General features: G+C 37.3%; 1 protein-coding gene across 5 annotated transcripts in view; it reads right to left on the minus strand.

Moving 5' to 3' along the window:
* Positions 1 to 12276, minus strand: part of TMEM106B (transmembrane protein 106B) — a 47064-nt gene extending 34788 nt beyond the window's left edge. The window contains exons 1-3 of one of the 5 annotated variants that reach the window (XM_077122681.1): positions 12073 to 12276; positions 9584 to 9805; positions 5389 to 5452 (exon numbers count right to left, since the gene is read on the minus strand). In XM_077122681.1, the coding sequence (XP_076978796.1) occupies positions 5389 to 5452; positions 9584 to 9803 (284 nt within the window). In that variant the 5' untranslated portion in view covers positions 9804 to 9805; positions 12073 to 12276. Of the gene's footprint in view, positions 1 to 5388; positions 5453 to 9583; positions 9824 to 11076; positions 11559 to 11614; positions 11905 to 12057 lie in introns of those variants that run through there. The other 4 variants (XM_077122684.1, XM_077122692.1, XM_077122709.1 and 1 more) reach the window with 4 other exon arrangements.
* Between the last annotated feature and the right edge of the window lie 221 nt (positions 12277 to 12497).

Here is a 12497-nt window from a genome sequence, read left to right on the forward strand (position 1 = left end):
TCAGCCCTAGGTGTGAATATAATAAAAGTGTTCTCAATTACTTTGTACCCCTAGTTTACAACCACAACAAATATTATTGAACCTACTGGGACAATAAAATAACAACCTGGTTAATATTTCAAACTAAATTGAAAAATCTGCTAACTCCATAAGTATACAGATCTTATCAGTAACAAGTGACTATTTTTCTTGTGGATCTAGTAACAGTAACTGAATCCTGACAGGTATATACTACTAATGAAGTTATGAGAGCTGTTTGGAATATTTAGAATTAGGTTAGAATTTCACTTCTACCATTTCCTAACTGTAATACTTTAGGAAATCTACTTTTTTCCTCAACTGTAAATTCTGTAGGTTTATTTGAAGATTTATTGACATACTTGAAGCATGTATACACATAACAATTAATATACATAATTTTTATCCACTTTGCCACATGGCACCCCCCAACTTGTAACTAATAAGAATGTGAGTTTTTCACAAAATGGTGTAATTTCACTACAAATTGAAAGTATTTTTCAATGCAAACCTGAAACTCCTTAAAAATGTTTGAAGGGGTTCACATACTTTTCAGAATAAAGTTTAAATTTCTTACTACAGGTATAAAGATTGGTCTCTAACAACTTCTCTAGTCTCATCTCTATCACTGTCCATTTACTCCTTCTTGCCCTTACATATGCTCTTCTCTTTGACTGAATTCCCACTTCTGCTTTCTCCATTGCTCTGACTTGCTGATGTTCATCCCTGATTCCGCAGAATGACTTCAATACTATTCTATTCTGCCTTTGTGGTACACTACGCGTACCTCTAGTACCTATAGATACCAGAATCACTTCCTCATCTGCTTCCTTTACAAGACCATGATTTCCTTATACTGACAATGTCTTTGTCATATTTGTATTCCCAGACCCTAGAACAGGGACTGATTTTGTACGTACTCAACACGTGTCCAGGTTGTCCCCTACAAGGTTTCATAAAATATGGAAAATACCTTTCCTATTCCCTCCAACTACCCTTTCTTCATGCCTATTACATGTTTACAGACTGCCTAGAATTGTCCCACAGATCACTAATGCCCTGTTCACATTTTTTCCAGTCTTTTTTCTTGTTGTATTTCATTTTGGATGGTAACTATTGCAACATTTTCAAGTTAATACCTCTTTTCCTCTAAGTGTCTAATCTGCTGTTTATCCCATTCTGTGTGTGTGTGTGTGTTGTGTGTGTGTGTGTGTGTGTGTGTGTGTGTGTGTGTGTGTGTGTATATATACATTTTTTTTGTATGTTGTATGGCAGGGGTCACATTTTATTCTTTTTCCATGTGAGTATTTCATTACTGCAATATCACTTACTGAATTTTTCTTTTCTTTTTGTTTGCTTGTTTTGTTTTTTGGGGAGGAGTACATGGGCCGGGAATTGCAGACGGGTCTCCTGCATGGCAGGCAAGAATTCTACCATTAAATTACCCTTGCATTCCCATTTTGCGTATTTTTAATCTCATAGTTTTCATCTGTAAATGTTCACTTTGGATTTTTAAATTATATTTTCCATGTCTATTCTTAACAAGCTCCATCTTCTTGAAACTAGGGAACATGGTAAAATATTATTTTACTATCCTTGCCATTCCTTCATTTAAGTCATTTCTGGGTCCATTATCTTTCTCCACATTATGAGATATATTTGATTCCTTCTTTGCAACGTTGATAATTTTTAATTGGATGCCACACTGTTATTTTACCTTGTTGGTAGCTGGATATTTTAGAATTCCCACAAATACTCGTAAGCTTTGTACTGGGTTGTGGTTAAATTTCTTAGAAACAGTTTAATCGTTGAGGCTTGCCTTTAGGCTTTGTTAGGTAGGACGACTGCAGCCTTTAATCTAAAGCTAAACTTCCTTATTATGGAGTAAATACACTTAGTACTTCACCCAATGGCCTGTCAATCAGGTTTCCCACACTGGTGGGTGGAAACTATTCCTGACTGTGTGAGCTATGAGGATTATTTTCTTTACTCTTTATGTATGGTTCTGTTCCTTCCTCAAATACCTTCCTCACATACGTATTGATCATTACTCAGCTGAAGACTCTAGAAGTATCCTCAACAGATCTCTGGAGCTTTCTCTCTGTGCAACTATCTCCTCTTTGGTATTCTGCCTTGCTAACTCTTGGACTCCCAGAGTTTGTCATAGTTTCCTTTCCTGTGCTGCAGCCTGGAACTGTGGGCAATAGTAAGGCTCATATTGTTTTTCCACCCCATCTCAACAATCACTGTCCTAAACAGCCCAATTCCACTATCTGAAAACACTGTTTCGTTTATTTGTCTAGTTTGTAAGTTGTTTCTGGAGGGAGGGTAAACCCAGTCCCTATTACTCCATCTTGGCTATATGAGAATCCAATACTTTAAAATTTTGCACACACACCTCTTTGCTTTTACAATGAAAATCGTGTTTCCTTATAGCATTTACATAATTACTTATTTGCTTTATTCTAAAAAAAGTCTATATAATTTCAAAATAAAGTCAACATTTCTATTAGCAACGCAACCATTGAGTACAATTTAAAATGTTATCGTGGCTCTCTTTGCCATTTAGAACATATCACTAGACACTGACAGAAAAAAGTACAATGTTTTCATGCCACCAACTTAATTCACTTATTTCAGTTTGTTTCTAATTCTAGGAGTTCTTTTTTCTAATTTAATGTTTTTTAGTTATGGAAAAAAATTATGTGGTTCCAAAGCCAAAACTATATATAGATAATCTCACTTGCTTATCTGTTCCTCTTCTAAGTTCCCACCCAAATGCAGTATCCAATTTTATCAATTTTTGGTTTTTCATTCCTGTAGTGTGTTCTCTAATAAAAATGTGCCCTGGATATCACAGTTGCAAGATATAGTTCTCTACCTCTTACATTCTACCACTGTGTAGCTGTAGTGTAACTTATTCAACCAGTCCCCTATTACTGGCTATTCAAGTTATTTCTAGTCTTTCGCTATTATAAACATTGGCACAATGAATCACTTGTACAAATGCCATTTAGTATTTTTGCCGACTCTTCTTACAATATTTTTCTCAAAGTAGAATTCCTGAGCCAATGGATAAATGCATATTAAGTTTGCTTGATAATGCCAAGTTCCTCTACAGGAGCAAGGTATGAGTGTGCTTGTTTAAACACAGCATTGCCAACAAAATATGAAGTCAAAACTTTGGAGTTTTGCTAATCTGATAGATGAGAAATGGTATCTCAGTGTAGTTTTAATTTGCATTTCTCTTATGAGAAATCTTTTCGTGTTTTAAGATCTTTTTATTTCTTTTTGGGGAACTATTCACAGCTCTTATTTTTAAATTTGGCAATTGGTCTTTTCCTTCTCAATTTTTGAAGGCTTTACAGAGTAGGGATATTGAACTTTGTCTGTAATATAAGTTGCATACTCTGCTTTCCAGTTTGCCATTTGTATTTTGACTTCAATTAAGGTTTTGTTTTCAAAAACAAATATATATACATAACAGTTTTATATTTAGCTTATTTATAATTTTTCAAATTTATTAATCTTTTCTTTTGTCATTTGGGGATTCAAAATCATAGCAAGAAAAGATTCCCCCACTCTCTGATTTCATGCTCATAATTAGATCTATGCATTTTACACCTAAGTGTCAGACCGATTGTTATAAAATCCTTAAGTCATTTTATTTCCATAATTATCTTAAATGTGTTGCTCTTTTGCCTTTTTTGTTTGAAGCACTATGGTCAAGAAGTAGCATGCCAATCTGCTTTTCTATACATTATAAATTAATTGATCCTTTGCCTGGGTGGCAAATGACCTTTTTTTTTTAAGCTTCAAAGTCCAGTACTTTTACTAAAATAGTTTTGATTTTCTCAGGATCACACATTTTCCCAGGATGTCTTTTTAATATATAGGTTCAAATTTCCTTTTACTTCAGAAAAGTCTTCTTATGTTAAATGCTTAGTATCTGTTCAGCTCTATTTCTTTGCTTCTCTTCTTCAGGGATTCAAATGATGTATATATTCAATCTTCTTTGTTTATTTTTTATACCATTTTCTCTCAAATCCTTTTCATTAATTCATGTCTATGTTTTTCTTTCATTTCTTCCTTTTATCCATTTCCCTTACTGTACTTTCCATAACTACTTAACACTTGTATAAATAACCCAGACTGCATTTATTTCTCAAATTATTAATATTTTCTAATTCTTTCCAGAGGTCTATAGACTTTATTTCCACATCCTCTTACAGTTTAGTCTGCACATTTGGACTTTTCAATTTCTTATTTATGCTGCTCTGTCATAGCTTCCATAGTTCTTACCTTCTTTTAAACATTTGAAAACATTAAGGTGTTCATCTGCTTTTAAAGTGTTCATGGGCTTGTATCATGTCAACATTTTGTTCATTTTCTTTCTTTTTTTTTTGGTCAGTATTTTTATACGATGCCTGATTGCAATCGTTTTGCACTGTTCATGTTTAAATGAGTTGGGACTTTTGTACTTCTAAAAGAAGGTTCCAGTTTAGAGGCTGGGCCAGTGTTGCTTTCCTAGTTTCACTTCTAAAGGGTTCCTTCCTCTCTGTTGTTACAAAGTCTTAAAAAATACCCACATTGATAGTTCTGAGGTTGTCTCCCTATTATCTAAGCCTTTTCTCTCCTTTACCCTCATTATTCCTACCCTGTCCAAAGTAGATTCTACCCCTAGCAGGGTTTTTTTTTTTTCACCTTAGGATGTACCTCTGCCCTTCTGCAAAAGAATTTTTATCGTGTTTTCCTAAGGTCCTTGAAGGCTTAGGATGCTTGAGTTCATTCTGATCTTCTCAAAGCCCTTAGTGAATCTCTGTGGTCATTTTTGCACTCTCTCCAAATTACAGCATGCAGCTTCTTACCATTATATCAAGGTATTCTTTGGGGGTAGCGTATTTGCTCTCTGTGTATCAAGGTTCTTAGGATCCTTAGGAACTTTATTTTTGCTTCCCTTCATAACCTCTATACACGGGCTAAGCATGTTTAGATCCCTGCTGTCATCATAATTTGAATACACATTTTTATTCTGGGATTGGAGGAAATGTCTTATCACCAATTTTTGACGAAAACATTGTTTGTATGAGTGCAGTATTTTTTTGCCTGCTGCTATTTCTGAGCTGAATACATAGATTTGAAAAGATTCAAATACTACACTGCCTTCAAGACCTTACCACAACTAGGAATCCTGTTTTTGTTTTTTGGAAGGATAAAAACATATGATAGCATAAATTAACCTGATAGTATTTTTCCTTTTAAGATCCTTAACTACAGAATTATTCATACATAAAGTGAAAAGCAAAAACTACAAAAAACAGAAACCAAGAACAACAAAAAAAGAATTGCAATTTTCTTAGAATCACTTACGTTCTTCTTGGTCTTAATCTCTGATCACTGTATGGGATCAATGCCACAAGCTGGTTTTCTTGCCCTGAAAGTAAAAGGTGTAGGTTTAGAAACCTATTAATATGATTAGTTGAAAATATACTGCCTCCCTATCACAGTCTGGAAAAGACCAGAATATCAACCGGCGTTCATCTCATCCCTTTAGAAAACTGCTCTGTTGTTTCAAAATTTTTCCAGCAGTTTGGTTCCAAAGTGGACACTTTCATCATAGTCAAATGTCTAGCTGAGCAAAAACAGTATAAAGAACGAGGGCTCCATTACTCTTTCTTCCACTGAAAAAAAAAAATCTATAAGTCCCAGCTTTCAGAAGATCTTAATTTATAGAACTACTCCAGAGAACTCCACTGAGACTTTGATTTGATTATCTGGATAAAAGCAAACATACTGCTACCTCCACATCCTAACACCCCTAAACCTGCAGGTCTTTTAACACTGTCCCCCTTGAAAACTCAAACTGATAATACTACATCTCAAGCTTTAAGTGTCCCTACATAATGAGTCTTCCATGGCTCTTTCAGGTCAGGCCCCTCTTCACATTGTTACTTCAAAGCCCACTATTTCTTTCTTGGGTTGAGCTATATTCATATGCTACCTGTGGTAGTTAGATCCAGTTGTCAGCTCGGCCAGGTGAAGGTACCTAGTTCTGTTGCTGTGGACATGAGCCAATGGTATGTGAACCTCATCTGTTGCTGATCATATCTGCAGTCAGCTAGGAGGCATGCCTGCTGCAATGAATGATGTTTGACTTAAGTGGCTGGTGCTTAAATGAGAGAGCACAATGTAGCATAGCCCAAACATCTTGGCATACCTCATCTCGGCACTCGCAGCTCAGCCCAGGCCTTTGGAGAAGCAGAAAGCAATCACCACAGGGAAAGTTGTTGGAACCCAAAGGCCTGGAGAGAAGGCCAGTAGAGATAGTCCTGTGCCTTCCCAAAAGAACCTCAGATGAAAGTTAGCTGCCTTTCCTCTGAAGAACTAATGAAGTAAATCCCCTTTTATTAAAAGCCAATCCATCTCTGGTGTGTTGCATTCCGGCAGCTAGCAAACTAGAACACTACCTTTAAATGCCAATTCTCCAATCGTACCAGAAGTTGGATCTTCATCTTCATAAAACTATTAAAGTGCCAGTCAAATTCTCTTTAGAAGTCTTTCAAAATGCTGTCATTATTCCTCATATAAATAAATTCCACATATGTATAATATGTATATATGTATCTGTATCTGAATGCATACATATCTTGTTTAGTGATGTTCCTTTGGCTAAATTATAAACCTGGTTAAAATCAACTTTCTTGCCACTGTGCCTATATCCACCCAACTAAATATGAATAGAAGTTCAAAAAAGAAAAATATGACCATGCTAAGTAGTCTCAATTTAGAGTCAAGATCACTAATCCCAAGTTACCCTTAATGGGGGGCCAACAATCATACTCTACTTCCCTACTTTACATTCTCACTCTCTGACTTTCAAAAACTTTAATTTCATAACTTCACCTCTTTTTTTTCTTCAAACCTACAATATCTTCTCCCCACCTCCATTTTCAATTCACGATCTGGCAAACAGAAGAAAACTTCCACAAGCTTCCACTAGCACATATACTCATCTACCTGTTTCTGGGTTCAGAGACTCTACCTTCTCTCCTATATAAAAGAGAATAAACTACCTCTGTTCCTATGTAAGAACAACCCTCAGCACTTGTGCAATAGATCTCTTAAACATACTCAAGGATATAGCTCCAATAATTCTCCCCCCTTTTCTGCATCATCAGTATTTTCTCTATGGATCATTCTCACCAACATATAAATACATACTATTCATTCTATCTTACAAAATATTTTCCCTGGCCCCATAATCCACTCCAACTACCACCTTTTTTCTCTACTTTTCTAGACTGCTCAAATGCTATTTTCTCTCTACAATACTTTCCTCCTCCTAAGCTCTCTTGATACTACTCGATGCATGCATTTGCTCCCATCAAGCTACTAAAAGTGCTTTTATAAAGGTCTCCAGCAACTTCCAATTCACCAAATCTAACGATCAGTTCTCAGTCCTCACATTACTTGGTCGAACAGGAGCATCTGGCATGGTTCATCTCTCACTCCTCCTTGGTACAGTTTTTTCACTTATCTTTCAGGACACCACCCATGGAAAAATTTCCTCCTCCCACTCAAGCGGCTCTTTCTCACTGCCTTTTATTAATCCCTTCTTATCACACTAACCTGGAAATGCTGGAATGCCCCAGTGTTCACTGCTAGCGCTTTTCTTTTCTAGGCACACTGAGGTGCTTGGTACTTTCATCCAGCTCATGGCTCCAAGTACCATCTGTATGCTAAGGACTCCTGCCTGGGCCTGGAACTAAACTTACTTACTTAAATATCAAATACACATCTCCAAACTTACATGACTAAAACTGAGCTCTTGATCTCTCTCTCCCTTGATACACACACCCAAACTTGCTTTTTTCCATCTCATTAAATGACTACTCCATTTCTTCCCAGATGCTTAGGTGAAAAATTCCCTTCAGTCTCCTTAATCCACATTCAGATTATCAAAAAATCGTATTGGCCATACTGAAAAAATATATCCAAACTACTAAAATAGTATTTTTTTTCTTAATCAGCCTGGTGTATTAATCCCTTTAACTGCAGTAATCCTTTTATCCTCAAAGTATGTCTGTAAAGATGAAGCCAGAATATTCCAAGTCCAGCTCAAATATATATTTACTCCCAAGGAATTTCTCAGAGACTCTGGTCTTCCTTATACTATCACTTTGTCCCTCTTCTTTCAGTGTCTCTCTAGGGTCACATGTCAGCTTTTACCAACCAGAAAATGGAATAGCCCAAGGTATTTTTATTATTTATACTTGTTGTCATTGCTACTAAAGTAGCCTAGGAACAGCACCTGGGGGATTATTTCCTTTTGACTTCTCCTATGATATGCCATAAACTGGTATCTTTTACTAGTTACTTCATCTTCATATCCCATACCTTTTCATGGGATTCCTTTTAAAAATAACTAATTAGGACATGCCCAACTTATTATTTTTTAGATAATGAATTTTAAAATTAGGTCATCAATCCAGGGGACAAAGTCTCCCCAGCAATAGAGATATGGCTCGTGGGATCAACAATGTCATCCTGACCAAAAAGGGGGAAAGAAGTATAACAGATAAGGTATCAGTGACTGAGAGAGTTCAAATAGAGTCGAGCGGCTACTCAGGAGGCTACTCCTACACAAGCTTCAGCTAGACACTGCTACCTATTACAGACTGTCAACACCCAATCAAAACCATTCCTGCCAACCCTAAAGATCACTGCAGGCTTTATCTAAGATTCTATGACAATTCTATGCGCTAGGGCAACTGTCCAGAAACCTACAATCTCTAGATGGGTTTCTAGGCCAGATAAGTCCTGAAACCCAGAAGGGCCAGCCTCTCCAGGACATTATCTAGTTCCATCCCCCTATCCGAAATTATCGACAACTCCTTCCAACATGAAAATGTTAAAATGGGCATAGCCCAAATAACCCTAAAGACTGGGAGAAAAATCAAAGGAGATGGTGGCGTTATACAGAGAAGGTAGAGTTTAACAAACGAGTATGATTGCTGAATCATTATACTGATACTGCTTTTAGTCATCAGTGTCTTAGAGCAGCTAGAAGTAAAAACCTAAAACTGTGGAAATGTAACTCATGCCAGACTCTGAAATCTGCTCTAATTGTCACAGTGTGCTTTGAAATTTATTGATTTTTTTGTATAAATGTTATTTTTCACAATAAAAAAAACTAGGTCATCAACTCACTTAAATTGTCACTAATTCCCAACGTAGCAAAGAGATTATGATATGTCCTCAAAGATGCCAAAATATAACTCAGATTTTCACTCAAGAGACTATGCATATCTGCTACAACAGCAGGTAAGAAAGAAAAAAATACCAGGGGTAGAAAAGTGCTTTCCATTATTACTGCTTTAGGAATCTTAATAAATATTTTTAGGTTTGTTTCTTAGTGACCTCTTTACTGAAGCTAACTCATATAAAGTTTTAATTTTAAATCTAAGGCTCTTTTAGAACATAGTAGCTTAGACCCAGGGTTTTATAATATTTGTGCAAATATCTATAATTATTCTTTAAAGGAAAAGCAATGCAAATAACATACCTCTAGGAATTCTTCCCGTTCCTTGACAAGTGGGGCAGGTGACACTATCTCTTCCTGTAAATTCCACATATGGAAACTGAGAGACATCTCCATTTCTTCCATCTTCATTATGGGCTTCACCATTAACTAATACAGTCCTCATATTGTCAGCTGATGTAACTCCATCATAAGCATCTTCTTTATTTGAATGCAAGGGTAAATGAGAAAAAGATTTCCCCATATCTAAAGAAAAACAAAAATCTTAAAGCAAACTTTAGGAAAAAGGTACACTCAAGAACATTATGGGATATTTACACCAATCTAATTTTCTTAGAACAAATTTCAACAGAGTGTTTAAGTTATTTTTTTAATTATAATTATATTCAATAAAAATGACTGAAACAAGAGAGCCATTTACTAGAGTTTAGAATGTACTTCTAACAAAATACTATGAAATAAAAATGTGATGACAGTGGGTGTTCAAACAACATCAACATTTGGCAAAGTTCTATAGTTTCTGAGGGTTTTCTGAAAAGAAAGACACAGGCTTCATTTTCCTCAGATTAAGACAAAACCACATTCTACTTTTAGAATAATTAACAGTAAAGGCAAAAGCTGCTACGGACAGAAGCTAACTAGGCAAAGTTATGTTTCACCAGGTAATTTAAAAGTAGTATTTTTCAATCTTTTAAAAGTCATACCTTTTTGTGATAAATAAAATCCACAATCCTTCCTATCCTATCTCGCCTCCTCAGATTTCCTGCTTTAAACATTCAAATATTTGCAAGAAAAAGTAACTCAAAAACCAAATCTTGCCAATTTTTCTTTCATTCAACAGTTGGCAAATTAAAATTATAACGCTAAACTCCAAAATATGAATTTACCCATATAAAAAACAAAATTTAGAACATTAACTTCAAAATTCAGGATAACAGAATAAAAAATAACATGAGGAAAATTAAATACAAATATTAAATCCAAGTAAGTGAACTTAATTAGTACTAGTTTCCACGTGAAAATAACTTCAGCAGGTAGGTAATGCAATAAATAACACTGCACTTAAGGCATTGATTCTTAAGACTGAAAAGAACTTAAAAGTCATATTATCCAATCTGCCAATATTCTGGGAGAAAATAAAGGAGTAAAGCAGGACTTAAAAGAACGTATTTCTTTTGTTTCTAAATTTGACCATATGATTCATCAGTTACTAAAAAACAACAATAGACATTCATAAAAGAGGTAAATTATATTTCTTTCAAAAATCGTCATTGATTTGAATAGGAAAATATACTCCTCAAATAACACAACTAATCCTAAACCATCAAGAAGTACAACACAGTATAAACACTAGGATAAAAAAACTATATAACGAGATAGAAAAAATTGTAGAACGAGGAATTATTTTTTTAATTTATGTACAAGTTTCCTAATTAGGTACAAAACCAAATGACTTTTAACTTCTTTAGAAAACAAAAATCAAAAAAATACAACCATCTTCGTTCACACTGGCTTACTTTAAATCCCAGGCAAACCCAGACTTGCAGCCACAGATGGTTTCGAGGTGAATTAACATCACTAAACACACCCACTGCGACCCACAGATCTATGGGAAATGCTAGGTGAACTGGGATAAGTGGGCATCACGCGCTCTCAGAGGCACCTTTTAGAGGATCTCAGTTAATACGGCAGGCAGGAGCTTAAGGTGCATCCCATAGAAGGCCTTGTGGGGGTTGTGGGGAAGGCCAAGTGACTCAGCCCCGGTTAGTTTTCTATCCTTATCTAACAGCTGCTGCTGGGTGTTTCGTCAAAGTGATTGAACAAACCTTATAATTTGTCAGGTACTGGGCATGCCTGGCCTTCTTGCCAGGTTTTCGTCAGAGCAAGCACTGAAAAAAGTTCAACTACTTTTATTCTCGGACACTGGTTGGTTTAAAAGGGACTAGAACCTTTCTCTTCCATGTGTTCAGAGTTCGTATCGCAATCTGTCACTACTGAAAACCAAAACAAATCAGACTCATCTTGGAGCCGTTCTGGGGGAGGAGCGTTACACACCGTCAAATTTAAATGCCTCATATTCTCCTGTACAAACACTGGTTTTAGTTATGAAAGGCCGTGGGAAAGAGGTAAACCAGCGTCTTCAAACAGCTCCATAAACAAAACGCCAAAACGCAGCCTACTCTGTAACATTAAATGTGTGTATAGACGACCGTATAAGAAAATTCAAGAAGAGCAAAACAAGGACCAGCTATAGCCGCTGAGGACATGGAGGCCACAGGAATCAACCCCGAGCGCCGGGCTTTGGCTGAACCGAGAGCCCCTTGTAAGGTGCGGCACGGACAGGAGGCGCGGACACAGCAACACCTGCACCAACCAGCCCCGCGCAGCGCGCCGCCCGCCCAGCTTCCCCGCGGCCTCCCTTCTCCTCGCCAGGCCCGGCTACTCCCAAAGCTCCGCCACACGGCCCAGCTTCTGAAGGGGAACTGGAGGCCGCGCACCCGGAGATCTCTCACCGGCACGCGGGACACTGCGCAGTTCCCGGCTGCTCCCGCACAGAGAGGCCTGAGGACGGGGTCACGGCCGCACTCCCGGCGAAGGCTAGAGCCCGGCTGTGGCGCGCCAGCGGCTGAGGCTGGGGGCGGGGGTCTTGAGGACGCAAGTCCACTTCAGCTGAGGCCGGCCCCAGCGACTACCTGCGGTCACGCCTGCGCAGAACGCTCTCCGGAACCCGGGACTGTGCGCCAGCGGCGCGCACCACGCATGCGTCCTTGCTCTCCCTTGCTGAAAGTAGGAGAGGATTGGAGGATATTTCATTCATTTCTGGTTTTGTTCCCTTGTCTTCCCTAGACTTGAAAGGAAGGTCTAAAGGCGTTTACAGTCATTATCAGCTATCAGGGTAGCTGAATTGTAGTTCAGAGATTTCAGGTATTTTTCCTCT

The sequence above is a fragment of the Tamandua tetradactyla genome, chromosome 1 (genome assembly GCF_023851605.1).
Source record: "Tamandua tetradactyla isolate mTamTet1 chromosome 1, mTamTet1.pri, whole genome shotgun sequence".
NCBI lineage: Eukaryota > Metazoa > Chordata > Mammalia > Pilosa > Myrmecophagidae > Tamandua > Tamandua tetradactyla.